The following is a 16462-nucleotide window of genomic DNA, read 5'->3' as shown; positions in this document are numbered from 1 at the left end:
TGAAATGACTCACGGCGAGCGCCTCTCGTGTCGTGACGCATTGAATTCAACCCGCCTGGAGCGCTCGGTCCAAAAAAAAAAAAAATCCTTGATATTCGGTAGTTATCTGAAGAAGTGGATCTTCAATAAAGCGCGTTTCTCAACGAACAGTGCATAAACACAAAAAAGTTAAAAAACGTTTTGAAAGTTAAAACTGAGGAAAAAAAAACTGGAACTCCAGTCCTGGAGGGCCGGTATCCTGCATGTTTTGCAGTTTTCTCTCTCAAACGTACCTGATCAAAATGATTAGGATGATTTTCAAAATCCCGCAAAGCTTGCTAATCAGCTAATTTGAAGAAGAGAAAACCAGAAAATATGCAGGATACCGCCCCTCGAGGATTGAAATTCCACACCTATGCTCGAGAAAGACTTGATTTGAACTCATTTATTTTACGTTTACATTTCAAGTTTTCCATTTATTGAAAACAATTCCGCTCATTTTTATACTTTACAAAACCGCGGGCCGGATCAAACCCGTTTAGGGGCCAGAACCGGCCCGCGGGCCGTGTGTTCGATGCTTTAGAGAAAAAGGGAGGAGATCTCAAGTGCAGAGTTAAAAGCTTTGGTGCACATTTTACATGGGCACAAGCGGTTTTCAAAATTTGACAGCGTGAGCATAATAAATAATAAAATAAATACGGTAAATACTGCAACTGCCCCCCCGTTGAGGTCAAGTGGGACTTAAGCCACCTGGACGGAGATCACAAAGAAGACCGATTGGGGGGGGGGGGTGTCTGACCCGGATGAATCAGCGGGAGTTAGAGTTGGTAGGCCTGAGTGAAAAATGCAGGATGTAAAAAAAAAAAAAAAGAAAAGAAAACAAGCCCATCTGGGATCATCAAAGCAACTGACTCAGGGAAAATGGAAGACAAGGCTTTTTTCCAACATCCGAGTCCACTTTGGCACGCGGTAGTCTTCTCGCTCACGTCCATTAACATCCTGCAAGCCTTTTACGCTGGCTGTAAATCTCCGCAGGCAGCAGCCCAGTGAACGTTATCACCCCCTCGTGTCCAAAAGCAGGGATCGGAACTTCTTGAAATTGAAATCGCGCAGTATATAAAAAGCGCATTGGCGAGGGGAAAAAAAAACTCCGCTTGCGCTCTATCAGAGGATGTGGTAAATCCAAAGAGTGGGTCTTGCAAAGTCCGTTCACTTTGGATTTCTGCGACCCGAAAATTCATTACGTCGCCGTGATGGGAACGGTACATTTTACTTTCAAATTAAGAGCAAACGGATTGGAACACGCACCCCTGGTCATTTATGATGCCATTTTCTAGCAGGACGAGACTTTGTTGAAAAAGAATTGAGAACTACGGGTGCACAGTATTCATTATGGGATACATTTCACATTTTAGTCCTGAAAGTGACACGATAAGCTCATAACTTACCTCAAATCCTGTCGGTCCCGGAGGTCCGATCGGGCCCTCGTCTCCCTGAAGATAAAAAAAACAAAAAAATGTGTTTTCTGCTGCAGGTTCATTTTGAAAGTGCCGTGATTTACCTCCAAGCCAGGTAAGCCCTGCGGCCCCGGTAAACCTCGCGTGCCCAGCTTTCCCTTGGTGCCAAAAACAAGCACGTTTACATAAAAACCACTCCGGTCCGTCCCTAGTTTACAGGTGCCTTTCTCTGGTCACAAGTTTCTCACCTTTGGTCCTTCAAGGCCGTTCTCTCCTGGTGGTCCCATGTCGCCGGGGAAACCCTGTTAAGATCAATGTGGAGTTTTGCTTGGGAATAGTCACAAATCAGCAATGCGCTGTGGGTAAGCACGCACCTCGGGGCCTAAAGGTCCCGGTGCGCCATCGGGACCTTTGTCGCCCGCACTTCCCTGGAAAGAAGAGGAGTTGTCATCTCCAGATGGTCCAATCAGATCTCAATTGGACTCATGTTTTTTTTTGTTTTTTTTGTGGTTTCACTTTGATATACTTAGTCTTGGTCTAAGTAGTCTTAGTCTCAAAGTCCATGAGTCTTGGTCTTGATTTCCAAAAGTCTTAATCTTGTCTGGGTCTCCAAAAATCCTGGTCTTGTCTTGTTCTTGACCTTCAAAAGTCTTACCTCGGCCTCCAAATCATAAATCTCGGTCTGGTCTTGACCTCTAAAAGTTTTAGTCTTGTCTCAAACTTGACCTGCAAAAACCTTGTTTCAACCTCCCAAAGTCTTAGTCTTGTCTGGGTCTCCAAAAATCTTGGTCTTGAACTCCATAAATATTGGTTTGTCTAGTTCCACCTCCAAATGTCTCTCCTCAATCTCAAACTTCGTCAGTCCTGGTCTCGTCTTGATCTTAACCCCAAAAGGTTTTGGTCTTTTCTTGGTCTCGACCTCTAATAGTCTTTTTATCTTGTCTCGAGCTTTACCTTCGAAGATATTGATCTTGTCTTGGTTTCAACCTGCTTCCAACTTAGTCTCGTCTGGGTCTGCAAAAAATTTGGGTCTTGTCTTGGTCTTGACCTTCTAAAGTCTTAGTTTTCTCGGCCTCCAAAAAATGTGGCCCTGTCTCGATCTTGACCCCCAAAGATAACGGTTTGGTCTTGGTTTCAACCTCCAGAAGTCTTAGTCTCAAATTCCGAGAGTCCTGGTCGTGCCCAGGTCTTAACCCCCAAAGGTTTTGGTCTTTTATTGGTCTTGGTCTTGATACTCTCCATAACTGTCTTGGTCCAATTGTCTTGGACTACAACATTAGTCAACTGTAAAGAAACGTCAGTCTCCGGTAATGAATTTAGTGGTAGTAGTAACCCCAAATCCCAAACAAACCGGCGGTCCTGGTTTCCCACGGGGGCCAGGTGGTCCCGAAGCACCCTGGATGCCCTATAAAAACAAACAAACAAGCATAAGCACAAGCTTGTCGAGCCCAAACGGGACAACTGCGAGTCTTCGCTTGTCGCAAGGACTTGCGATCTGGACTCCACCTGCGCGGTATCTACAAATAGGAAAAGACTCGCCTTGTCTCCTTTGTACCCGATCTCGCCTTGCTCGCCAGGAAGCCCGATGTCACCCTGACGGGATGGAGAGAAGCAGGATGACGAATGAGCGTCAGACCCAAAGCGTCGCGAGGAACATTTGCCGCATCCGAACCGCACTGTCATAAGCGGCACTTCAGCGCGCCGCTTATTTGGCTCTGGTACTAAGACGCGGATTTAACGCAATGACATGCCTCCGCCAAGGATGTTTTGGTTTCTGTTTGTTTATAGCATGGGTGTCAAACTCATTTCGGTCACCGGGATTAGGACTGAAAAGCATATAATTGTTCGGATCGAATCGTATTATTACACGGGCGCAAGTGCCCCCCGCGTTTAATGAGTACATAACTGTGTATATTTAACGACAAAATTGAATTTGAAATTAGAAGCCACGGAAAATGGCGGTGAGTATTGCGCAAGTGATGTTAAGAAGGGGATTTCGGTGAATGGCGCCTTCAAACGACGGGGGGGGCGGAGCTGGCGATTTCGGGCGGCGGACCTTCCCATCAGCCTCCCGCTTAATTGGAAAGGTTTTCACGCCATCGTTTTTAAGTGTTTCCACGGTAAACTGAATGTAGATTTGCACGCTTTAAGTGTAGTACCGAATCGTGCCACAAGATGTAGCGCTGAGCTCTGTTGAAAGATATGCCGGGTTAAATTAAGCAAGAGACAGAGAAGGTCCCAAATGAAGCTCCGCAAAGCATAGAATAAATTCCTGCGAGTATCGTTGTCCCGCTTGAAGGTTTGCAACCGCGATGCTTAGCATACGGCCCACGGGCCGATTCTGGCCCAACCATTTTATTGATACTTTTGATTCTCAAACAGCATGTATCTTTTGGCGTGTAGTGAAAAAACGCATGAGTACAACTCCATGACATGCAATAACAGGAATATTCAGATCACCTTATCACCTTTCAGTCCTGGTTCTCCTGGATTTCCGGGCACCCCCTGGAAGAAACACCAAGTCATGGCTTGAAAATAATTGTTTTCGTGTCCCAGCCCAACTCTGCTCATAAACACACATAAATAGCCCAAAATTGAAGGCTAGCGGGGATTTCTCCTCTCGATGTAGCGTGACTTACCTTCAGTCCGTTGGGTCCCGGAAGGCCCATCTCGCCAACGGGTCCCATGTCACCCTTTCAGCAACGCACGGGACAAACATACATGGTTTCAAAGGAGTTACACAAAATAAAATTCATGTTATATGCAACCAGCTAAATAGTTAGCTGGATAACTAGCCAGCTAGCGACCTTTCTTGGTAGACAGATAGATGATTTGATGACGAGACGGATGACTTGGCAGCCATAATAATTTGATAGCTAAGGCAATTTGATAGCAAGCAAGCTAGATAGCAATCTAACTGGATAGCTAAAAAAGAAAACGCGAACCATCGATTGTTTCAAAGAAGTAACAAAATAAAAATCATGTATAAGCAACCAGCTCAATAATTAGTAGGATAACTAGCTAGCTCTATAGCTTAATTATGCGATGGCCAGATAGATCATTTGACTGTTAGATGGATAATTTGACAGCTAGTTGCTCTTAACTAGGTTATTTGGATGGCTAAACTGGCTAGCTAGATTTTTTTGATCGCTAGATACAATAGCTCAATTGATAGCTGAATAACTAACTAGCTAGCTAGCTGGATTATGAGATAGCCGGATAGATCATTTGATATCTGAACAAATAACTAGCTAGTTATTTGGCTAGCTGAATTATGTGATAGCCAGATAGACCATTTGATAGCTGGATGGATAATTGATAGGTAGTTGCGATTAGCCAGCTGGTCTATGGCTAAACTGGCCGGCTAGATTCTTTTGATGGCTAGATACTGTAGATCATTTGATAGCAAGGTAACTAGGTAGATTGCTAAACTTGCTAGCTATCTTATCCGATAGCTAGATGGATCATTTGCGAGCAAGCTGGACAGCTCGATAGCGAGTGAGTGCTCTAGCTAGCTCGCTAAAATGATGGAGATAAACACATGCAGATTGCTTATTTTTTTATCGATCCGATTTTTCTGTAAGTAATGAAAGGGCAGTCGAAATGCTCAAAAATGTTTAACTGTTTTCTGTAAAGTAAATAAAGGGCTTTCTTAGTGCATTTTATTTGTTTGTTTTGCATACATTTAAATGCGCAACGTTTGTCTGGTCACACGAATGCCGCAGTGGACAAAAAGTGCTGGAATGAGAGCTATAATCAGGCTCGGCCAATTACAGGCCTGCTGCCACCGCCTGGGGCCCAAAATAAATCGGGAGGAGCGACTGGTCACGGGTGAAGACGGGACGCGACAAGAGAGCATCACACACTATTATGTGGCTTATTGGTGTGTGTGTGTGTGTGTGTGTGTGTGTGTGTGTGCGTGTGGGTGGATGCCTTAAAAAAAGATTTGCAACCTGCTAAAATGTGTTTGATTGACAATTAAGTCTTTTCACGTCTAATTAGAAGTCAGCCCGCTCTATTTTCTATTTTCGACATGTTTACACGTGGTAAAAAAAAAAAAACAACAACAAAAAACGGCGGGCTTCTTACGAATACGTGCATTTTTCGTTTCGTTTACAATTTTCGAGACGGACTCACGAAAAGTTTTACTCACAATTAGTCCGGGAACTCCATTTGGACCGGGGGCTCCCATCTGGCCCTGAACACACACACACACACACACACACACACACACACACACACACACACACAAGGAGGTGAAGAGGGAAGGAGCACTTTTCTGGGGTGTTTTTTTTTTTTTTAAACAAACATGCTAGGAATAGTGGTTCAGTGTTCACCGACGCTTATGAGAGCCGCCTGTGTGTTTGTGAGGGGAGACACATAGGTCAGCTCCTGAAAATGGAGCTTCCGCTACACTCTGATGGATGCTTTTGTCTTTTTTTTTTTTAAAAACCCAAATACTATGTTGTTACTAGCTTAATAAAGTAGTACTTTACCACCTAAAATAATGGATTACTTAAGTACGTACCGAGTACCTGCCAAATGAATCAATTACTTTCGCATTTAACTTATTAAACTAATCAATTATTGATTATTTTATCACTGAAATAATCAATTATTGTCGGAATTGTACTCTTTTTAATTTTAAAATACTAGGATTAAGTAATCAATTAATCAATTCTGCTTTTGGTGCTTCAGTACCCAAATTTAAGCACTTAATACCTTAGTTATCGCACTTCAAGGCTTTTTGCATTTTTAGCATATGGCGCGGGCCGCATAAACGTGGACGGCGGGCCGCAAAATAGCCCCCGAGCCGTAGTTTGGACACCTTAGTTTAAGACAGTCAATCCAAGGTCCTTTGGATTTCTTTCAAATATTTCAAAGTCTTTGGCTAAAGAGGGTCTAAAAAGGTCTACTTTTAGTACTACTCTAGGTAATTAAGTACAACGAGTAATTTACTGAGTTACTTTGGGTAACTGAGTATGAAAATAATCGATTCAAGTAATCGTTATTCTAAGAATGAATGTAGTTAGTTAAAAAAAAAAAGAAAGCGTTCCTCATTGATTCGATTTGTGTGAAAAGGTGAAAAGGAAACGGTTGTGTTTGTTTTGAAGCGCGTGACCTACTGGTTCTCCGTCGGCTCCGGGTGGTCCTCGCTCTCCAAAGTCCCCCGGAAAGCCCTAGAGCGCACACACACACACACGCACACACACACAGATGATGGATGCACATAAACACGTCTCCACGTGCAGTACAAGTCTGAAAAGTGGCGCAAAACTCCACTCCTTGATCCCACTTTATTCCACAACATTACTCCATTTTTGAGTAGTTATCGAATATGATGCAAAGTACCGATACCACTAGTATTTTTAATGCCTAAAATATCCCGAAAAAAGACATAATTTTTAAAGAATACCTTTATCTTCCAATATCGCAAATTTCCTTCAAACTTAAAAAAAAATGTCAATTTTCTATTAATATAATTGCTAATTTGTAATTGTTGATGGTAAAATGGCTACCGTTGCGAGTATCGATTCTTAGAAATAAAGCTGGTATCGGCACAGATATCGATATCTGGTATCGATGCTCACCGGCTGTGGGAATCTTTGGCTGTCTCACGGTTTGATTAGATTCCAATTCTTGGGTCTATGATTTGATTCAGAATCAATTTTCGATTTGAAACCATTTTGGATTCACAATGATTCGATTCGATAGATGTAAAAAAAATCATATTAATGCCTTTGCAAGACAGAATAACAAATAATGCAACTTTTTTTCTAATATTGATTTCGGGACATTTTATATTGATTCTGAATCGTGGTAAATGAGAATCACAATTTTGTGTGAAATTCTTTTTTTTGGGCGTAACTAGCAATCAAGCTAAAACCACAACGTCCAGCAAAAACACAACACTTGTCAATAATGGAGAGTAGGCCTTCTGGTCACACGGTCAATTGCAACATTCACTATCATCTGAAAAAAGTCGTCCATTTATATTGAGCCACAAACTCAAAATAATGCACTGCAAGAGCAAATTTCATACTATAAGCCGCTAGTTTTTTCTCACTCTTTGAAAAACCTGTCTTATAGTCCACTTGAGCCCAATCTCCACCAATAACCTCTAGTAGGCTTTCAATCAGGCACATTACTGTTGTGTTGGTGCAGTATTCAAACTATCAGAGTGTGTTGCCGAAAATATTATGATCCTACTTTGATTATTACAACCAGCTGCTTGTTAGTCAATTTTTGTTGGCGAGGCTTCTAATCTGAAATTTATATTATTTAACCCTTGTACGTTTTTTTTTTCCAATCCTTTGAGAGATACATCTAAAGCATTTCACATCAAAGACAAAGCATTGAAAAAAGACAGCAGGGAGCTGAAATTTCCCCCAGATGGTGACAACATGTCAAATTTCAACACGGCACTGCCACTTCATTATCACACTTCCCAGGAGTGTGTCATCACTTGGCTAGAATGATGTGGAAGAGAATGACCCAAAAATGGCCAAAATACCGCTTAAGGTTAAAAAAAAGGCAGCTCTACTTGGCGGTTTTCACTTATTGCTGGTATTTTTGGGAACGCAACCCCTGCGATCAACGAGGGAAGACTTTCGAACAAAGCGCCGTTACGTGAGCCCACATCGGCTAAATCATCTGAAATATGCAATCTAAGAGCATTTCAAGTTGATTATACTTTTTTGGGGCAAGCCAGGCTAGCGGCCAGGGCATTACCGTGTCCATTTAGCGCTAAACGCAGGCTAATCTGCAAAGAGAAACCGCATAAGGCCCACTGCACAATGCCTGGTGCGTACGGAAAGGATCATTATGGCTATTCTCGGCCTCGCGCATTGTTGGAAAAATTCTAATTACCGTCAATAGTTGCGAAAAATAGCAGCTCTAAGCAACAATAGAGGAGAGTTTTGAACTTTTTTTCAAGCGAAATATATCATCGAGCTTATCTCGCGGAAACCCCGAGGACCAGTTTGTCCGGGTGCGCTATTTTCAGAATAAAATCTCAATTCTTACTTTAAAGTGAGGATCCTCTGAAAAAAAAAAATCTTAATTATCACTTTCAAGGGAGAACCGAATCCTGGGACTAAAGTCAGACTTCTGGGTAGTTGCAATTCTGCCGAGCTTTGTATATTCGCTAGCCCTGGTCCTCTTCGACGAAAATCACACTTCGTTCTGACTAAGTCAAAATTCTCAATTTAAACTCAGACTTCTACAAATAAAGACAATTCCGGGACGTCTGATTTTATTTATTATTTTAGATAAAGTCCATTTCTGTAAAAATGAAAACAAACCTCATCTACGTCATGTCCACTATTAAAATTACTTTGCCATCTTTTGGCATCTAAACTTCGGCTACTCAGACTAAAACTATGTCTAAGGAAAATGTGCTTTAGCGCCATCTTCTGGCATCTATGGGCAATTCTAAGCCTCTTTATCGTGGGATTTGACTGCAACCGAATGGAAAATAATTATGTAAGCGTGCCCGAAAGATATTTTGCATCCAGCGTTCCAACAATGTATCAATACTGTGTCAGCATTAACGGCCGTCGTACGGAATAAAAAGCTGTGCGAACCTGGACCAGAACGCAGCCGACGTGGATGACGCATGGAGTCAACCCGCAAAAAAGATGACTCACTACGCTGTCACCAGTTCTGTACAAGACAAATGTGAGGCGGAAAAAAAAAGGAGCATTCAAGTACAGCTCTTGAAAGCATTAGTTGAACACGGTCCAGTGGGGATTAAGTCCGTCTCCGCGTTTACATGCAGTCAGCAGACAACCCGTAAAAAAAAGTGGGTCAGAGATTGACTTGGATGTTGTGCAATACGCCGAAGACAAGGACTCCGCCGATGTTTTGGAAACATGGTTTTGGATCGCTAAGGGTTGACGACCGCAATTCATCCACTGTACTGTAGTGGTACCAGTGGTGTCAAAACACGATGGTACCGTACTGAAGTCCTTTTTGCAGGTATCTGTATATTACACGGAGGATGCATGTAAAAGGATCTATGAAATTGTGTCCATCATCGTGTTCATTTCGTCTCAGCGAGACTGCAAAGTCAGCTGCATCCAACCCAAAGACATTGGACACCTTTGTAAAAACCAGGCTGTCCACAATACTACGATTTAGTAGGGACGCTCTAATCAGATAAAAGACAAAAAACAATGTCCACCACAAATTATTATGCTGGCTCTCAGAAGAATATAGTTTGGGTTTATGGATTGGACTGTTATTGATAAAAACCACAGATGTAGTCATTTCGGTCTGGATCGGACCCCACACCGATCCAGTGGATCGGACTCCTTACCGATACAGGTCAGTGGAACTGACGCCATATTGATCCAGAGGATCAAATTCCTTACCGATGCAGTCCAGTAAAACTGACGCCATACCGATCAAGCTCAGTGGATCGGATCCCATACAGATCGGGCCAAGTGGATCGGACGCCATACCGATCCGGTCAAGCGGATCGGATGCCGTACCGATCGGGCCAGGCGGATCAAACGACTGAATCGGATGCCGGACTGGATCGGATTGTACCGGACTACGTACCAAACAACAAACCAATCGAGCGCCACTTGGGACCTCAGCTCAAATTTAACATCGACGCCATGAGGAAAACGCCATCGAAATAGAACCGAGCGGCCCCGCTTTTCGGCCCGTGTTGAGATCTCACCTTCTGCTCCAGACGCACCAAATTTCAACAAGATCCCTACCTACGCTCAACCCCCGAAACCAAATCCGCTCACTGGCGGATGCTGCAACGGCGAGTCGAAAAGGAAGCTCACAAGCGGATCCGTTTTGCTCCATAAATGCCCCATTTAACAAAAAACATCTGCCCAACGGTGTGACGGCGTGCGTTTAGGGCTTCGAGACCTTTGGAAAGCCGCTGTCAAAGTGATCTATCTGACACACACGCAGAGTTAAAGCAACGACTTCCTCCAGACGGCCCGGAGCCCCTTTCCTCTCAACAAACCCGACCCTGACGCGCGGCTGCTGGGACCCGACCTCGGTTAACCCCCCTGACAGGTGTGGGAAGACCCAGCCGGCCCGAACGTGACGTAACCCGCGGACTTTGCACCTTTGGCCGCACAAGAAAAGCTCTCGATACCGCGAGGGGATTGAAAGTGAATGTTGCAGGAAACGTGTGAGCGTCTGCCGGCTCCCCCGAGCACATTTGCACATATGACACTTTTGTTTGTAAAGTATGTTGAGACAAAACTTTACCGGCCTACCCATCTTGCCCCTCTTGCCTGGTTCGCCTGGAACGCCCTGAAAAATGAGACACAAAAAGACGGCCGGTGAAAGAAGAGATCAAAAGACAATCGAGGAGAAAGGACTATTGGACTCGCAAAATATTTGTATCGACTCGACACAGTCCAACTATGTTTTTACCGCAGAAATGTAACGTCCTCCTTCAAAAGAAACTCAGAATAAAGATCTTTGCGACTTGAACTTGACTTGGAAACGGATCTTTCTAATTAATCCTCGACTTTGACTCCGATCTTTGTGACTCGGACTAGACTCGGACTCGGAACTTTGTGAGTCGGACTTCACTTGGACTCGGGTTTGGCTTGGAATTGGACTTGACTTGGAATCAGACCTTTGTGATAAGTGCTTGAGTTTGACTCGGATCTTTGTGACTTGGACTTGACTCGAACTCGGGATTTTGTGACTTGGAATCGGATCTTTGTGATTAACGCTCAGCTTGGACGTGGATCTTTGCGACTCGGGCTTGACTTTGCCTCGGATCATTGTGACTCAGACTTCTCTTGGACTCAGACTTGACTTGGAATCAGATCTTTGTGATTAGCGCTCGACTTTGATCTTTGTGACCCGCACATGACTTGGACTCGGATCATTGTGACTCAGACATGACGCGGAATGGAATCTTTGTTATTAATGCTCAACTTGGACTCTGAATTTTGTGACTTTGACTTGACTTGGACTCTGAACTTTGTGACTCTAACTTGACTTGAACTTTGCGACTCGGACTCGACTTGGCCTTCTGTGACTTGGACTTGGCTTGGACAATTGTGACTTTGACTCTGAATTTTGCGACTGGTTCTAACATCACACTTGGGTTGACATTGGGTACAGTGACATAAGGTCGGATTATGCTAACCGAAAGGAACTGGATGGATTTTTCAGAGCTTGGCTTTTTTCTTTTTAGGGAGGTGGAAATTCAGCGACTACCTGTTAGCGATGAACTTCGCACACACCGATTCCCCGCATTTGAATAAATTCAATGCCCCGACGCGGCAACTTCTATACTCCGCTATGAACAGGGGGTCGTTGTATTTTTGAGATCCTTTCTTGTGATCAAAACCGGAGACAACTTTGAGAAACAATGGCGAGCACTCACTCTTTCTCCGTCAGGCCCGGGGAGGCCAAAAAGCCCGGGGATTCCAATGAAACCCTGCAGGAGAGGAGAGAAAAGAAGAGAGACAGAGAAAGAGAGCGGGGATACCGACTGAGTTATTTCATGGCAAGGAGTGCGACGGAGCTTTGATCCGACCGGCTCCAGAGGGTCGGTATTGAGGGGGCGGGGCGGGGCGGGGGGCGGGCCTCCGTGAAGAACCAAGCCATGAGGCAAGTGTATATGCCCATGGACTGCATGGTGCTGGCTTCCACGATGTAGTCCAAGGGCACATACCCTCACGCCAGGGATCTCTGAAGACGGCCCGGGTGTCGCGCTGCGTGGAAAAAAAATACAAAGACCACAACACAAACACAGCCGAGAACCGTGTTCCTCTTTTTCACGTGCGAAACACGCTTGCTTCTTACTGTCTCCTTACGACGGCTGCAACAACAAAAAGACGGCGGCGTGATGTTTGAGTCCAAATTTGCTCGAATATTGTTTTCTTTATGGCTGGATTTTGCCGGCTGGTAATCTTGCCCAATACGTTTGATGTATTTTCAAGTAGATAGTACATACATAGTAGTACATACTTGGAAGCTAATTGCTAAAAACATAGCATTTATTGATTGATGAGCGTATCCCTTAGCATTATGTTTATAGCATTTAGCCTAACCCTATGCCATGTGTTATGTTTTTAGCATTTAGCTTATCCATTCCTCATGGCATTATCATGACAAATGCTGTTTTTAGCTTATTGATACCTCTCTGCATTATAGAGACAAATGCTATCTATCTTTTTAGCATTTAGCTTAGCCATACTTGCGGCGTTATGAGAACGAATGTTGTTTTTAGCAATCAGCTCAGGCATACCTGAGAAATCGCAACAAATATTCTGAAAAGTACTTTTACCCTTTTGGTCTTATTTACAATTGAAACTAATAGATGTGTCGCTGTTGTGCGATCGCGTGATATTTGCTGTCAGAAGGCGATGCCTGGTGGATAGGTGACAAAAACGAGCAAGCGAGGAGCAAAAGGCCTCCTTCAGACAGCAGGGCCTCATACTGAGCTCAAACAGGAAATTCCAGCTAGTGGGGGCAGGGGGAAGCTTCGCGAGTCGCCAAGAGGATCCGATAAAGACGCTTTATTGGAACGTTAGCATGACTTTGTGCGCCTGTTTGTCTTATTGGGTGCAGCGGAAGTTGTATGAGCTACATGATTTACAGTGGGACTGAAAATAGCAGTGCAATGTTGACATGACTATTAATAGCGCTACGCTAGGTCTGCATCAATGTGCTTTTGTGTACAAAGCGATGCGTTACATAACCCCTAAGGTGGATTTGGCACCCATGTGCACTGTATATACACGAGAGCGGGAAACATACCGATAGCGGGCGACCTTTAACTCATTCAATGCCAAAGACGGAATCTTACGTTTTTTTAGAGTCCAGAAATTCAGTAACAGACACTTATTTACATTTCTTTCATTTTTTTCCCCCAAGTGTTAGTCCTGAGGACTTTAAGTAATTTGTAAGTAACTTGAGGTCCTAAAATAATTGAATAATAAAGTAATCATTTGCTTTAGCTACTAAAGTAATAAGTAATTGATTGATTGTACTAAAATAATTGACTATGTCCGTTCTTGAGATTGTAAAGAAATAGAATAAGTGATGAAGGAAGGAAGGATTGTAAATGAGGCTTAAAAAATGTAAAATATGGAATGAACTCAGAAGTAAGTACTAAAGTAAATGATTACTTTACTTAATTGATAACCAATTACTTTCGGTACTAAGGTATTAAAGTAATTGATGACTTGAGTTTCTAAAGTAAATGATTCATTCAAGTAATTCATTCATAATCAGCTACTTTGTAGATAAGTACTAAATGATTACTTTAATTAACTATTGATCAATTACTTAAGGTACTGAAGTATTAAAGCAATCGATCACTTAGCTCCTAGTGTAAATGATTAATTCAAGTTAACTCATAAAGTAATCAATCAATTTAGATACCAAAGTACAACAGTAATTGATTACCTTAGTAATCAAGGTACAAATGTACCTATCAATTACTTTAGTACTTACTTCAGAGATAATGACATTTTTAAGCCTCATTTGCATCCTTCCCTCTATAAATACTGCAAAGTCAGCACAGTGTCAGGATGATGCGTATTTACCGAGCCGAAGTTGATCATTTGACTTACCCGCACGCCTTTAGGCCCCACTGGTCCTACTGGCCCAGGTAACCCCTGAAAAAAGAAAAAAAAGTTTTTTTTTAACATGATTCTGTACTTGTTTGCTCACAAAACAAAACAAGAGGTATTCAACTAGCTTGTGTTGTTTTATTGCGAAGTAGTATTTCGACGCACACAGAGGGTCGGCTGTTCAACACAAGCTAATTGCACTCGGCTTTGATTACAACTGTACCAGTCGCAGCAGAGGATTTACTGCACCTGCCTGCCAGGATAACCTTTGGCACCTGGGCTTCCGACTGGTCCTTGCTCGCCCTGCGGGGGAGGAAGGAAAGGGGAGACGGGGAGGAGGGGGAGAAGTAGAAGGATGATTAGAATTATGCAAACGCTCTCCTTGCTTTTGCGCTGTCCACCTGGCAGCACAGTAAAATGACAAAAGATTCAACAAATAAACCCTAAAAATAACACTTAAGCATCGCTATACATAGACACCAAAGCTGTGTAATAGTGTGAATTCCGAGACATGAACATTGCAACACGCAACACACAGTGCATTGTGAGCGGCCGCTAACTCTTCCCGCAGCCCCGAGCGCATTGCAGTACATGGGGTAGGCGCCGCTGACGGACCTGTGTAGAGGATGCACCCATAATTTTGGGGTCAAATTCTGGTATTTTCTATAGTACCATGTATAAGATGCAGCAAGAGTTTGACAACAATGTAAAAACGATAGCAAAACAATAGTTTTGGCCATAATTTTCTTGTATTTGGGTAACTACAAAATTCCTTGAATATTTCAAGTACCTTGGCTTGATGCTAATTAAAAGAATTAAAAAAAGACAAGATTATTCTGACAAAAGTACGAACACACACATGTGTATACCTATAGCGGAACTAACAGTGTTAGCGGCTCGTCAGAATTGAAATGGGAACAAGCAACTTTTCAAAGCAGTATTCATAGACCAGAAGGAGCGTCATCATAAAATCCGACCCCCAAGTCGGCTTTCGGAAATTCAATTTTGCCCACGTTTCCAAACTGGTGCCCTTGGAAAACGGGATGTGGTCTCCTTCGGGAACGCCAACAGGGCGTGGGACGCTTAAAGGCACGCACAGAGGCGACTTGTGTCGGAGCGCGACGTGCTCATGTATAACTTCCTTTGACGCGCTCGGGATGTGCGGCAGTGCGCGCCGCTTGCCTTGCCGCTTTGGATAAACACAAGGCGCTTACAGTTAGCGCCCGCCGAAGCGAGCCGCCTCTATGACTCTTTTGTCCGCCTAGCATCAGCTGCTCAGGTTTCTCCCAGACCGCGTGTACAGTGGTGCCTTGAGATACCAGCGACTTTATACTTTTTTTTTCAAGACATGAGCAATAGTCGGGACATTTTGGCTTCCAACTCTGAGCCGAAGTTTGTCGTCAACTCGCTTGGTGAACAACCGCTGAAAAAAAAGGGGCGGCGAGTCTTCGACTGTCAAACAAACAAAAACATAAGATAACTTGCTGCTAGCTAAATGCTAAGACATGATGGGAAACGGCAGCGTGATAATACTTTAAGGAAGGAAGTAATATTTGTCTAAAAACATCATTTGCAGTAAGAAATGACTTACATGACTGCAGGTTACTAACACTAGTTGTAAAACTCTTCTTCGTTTGTGTACTTAAGACTGCCACCCGGTGGCCAAATTGTGCACACCAGAAAGGTCTGCGTTAAACGTTTAATCCTTTGAAAATGGAGGTACCCCTGAGGGTACATGAAGACTCTTTCGAACAGAACGGAATAGAATTGCATGCCTTGTTGCTCGGATTAATATTCATGAACAATAAACAAAATACATGCCTGCGACTCTGCGCCTGAGGGTACGGCCGAAAATGTCGTTCCGAGGTTTCATCAATCAATGGCTTTCATTTTTAAGCCTTTTCTTTTTCTATTCGAAAACGCGCCGGTTAGGGAGAAAAAAAAAGTGGCGGGGGTTACAGGAAGCGTGGCTCATTGTGCGTTGGAGCCGAGTCACGCGGAGGAAACACAAACGGACAGTTTCCGTTCAGGTTCGACGGTGACTCAGAGGTGCGGCGGCTCTGGGAAAGCCTTTGAAGACGGCCCGCAAAGACGCTCCAAAGTTCCGCGTACGATGACGGCTCGGGGAACTCCCCGGATGGCCGGCGTCCCCGACAGGCCCGTCTTTGAGCGCCGCTGACTAAGGCCTTTCTTTTCTACTAAGGGGAGCGTGACCCGGGCGGCCCGGAACAGGCCGGCTTTGGACGCTTTAAAATAGTCGTCTCGGACCGGGCCAAAACCGCCATATGAAGGGCTTCTTTGAAGAGGATTTTTCCGAGAGTCGAACGCGGGGGATAAATCACTCATGCGAGGAGGGTAGAAAAAACTGGAAAGACTCGACAAAGCAGCTGCGAGTTGGGATTCAGATAAACGATGTTTAGATATCTTCATCATTTTATGCTGAAATCACGA

The 16462-nt window shown here is 43.7% G+C and overlaps 1 protein-coding gene across 1 annotated transcript in view; it reads right to left on the bottom strand.

The window, feature by feature from the left end:
- LOC148412128 (uncharacterized) overlaps positions 1–16462 on the bottom strand; it is a 56381-nt gene that overhangs the window by 15829 nt on the left and 24090 nt on the right. The window contains exons 9-22 of the mRNA XM_088435249.1: positions 14261–14314; positions 14012–14056; positions 11815–11868; positions 10677–10721; positions 6563–6616; positions 5590–5634; positions 4076–4129; positions 3897–3941; positions 2976–3029; positions 2788–2841; positions 1811–1864; positions 1685–1738; positions 1541–1594; positions 1428–1472 (exon numbers count right to left, since the gene is read on the bottom strand). Of these exons, the coding sequence (XP_088291375.1) occupies positions 1428–1472; positions 1541–1594; positions 1685–1738; positions 1811–1864; positions 2788–2841; positions 2976–3029; positions 3897–3941; positions 4076–4129; positions 5590–5634; positions 6563–6616; positions 10677–10721; positions 11815–11868; positions 14012–14056; positions 14261–14314 (711 nt within the window). The remainder of the gene's footprint in view (positions 1–1427; positions 1473–1540; positions 1595–1684; positions 1739–1810; positions 1865–2787; positions 2842–2975; positions 3030–3896; positions 3942–4075; positions 4130–5589; positions 5635–6562; positions 6617–10676; positions 10722–11814; positions 11869–14011; positions 14057–14260; positions 14315–16462) is intronic.

This window comes from Hippichthys cyanospilos, chromosome 15, assembly GCF_059441005.1.
Source record: "Hippichthys cyanospilos isolate Australia breed blue-spotted pipefish chromosome 15, RoL_Hcya_1.0, whole genome shotgun sequence".
NCBI classification, from domain to species: domain Eukaryota; kingdom Metazoa; phylum Chordata; class Actinopteri; order Syngnathiformes; family Syngnathidae; genus Hippichthys; species Hippichthys cyanospilos.
This window is presented reverse-complemented; position numbering and strand designations above follow the sequence as displayed.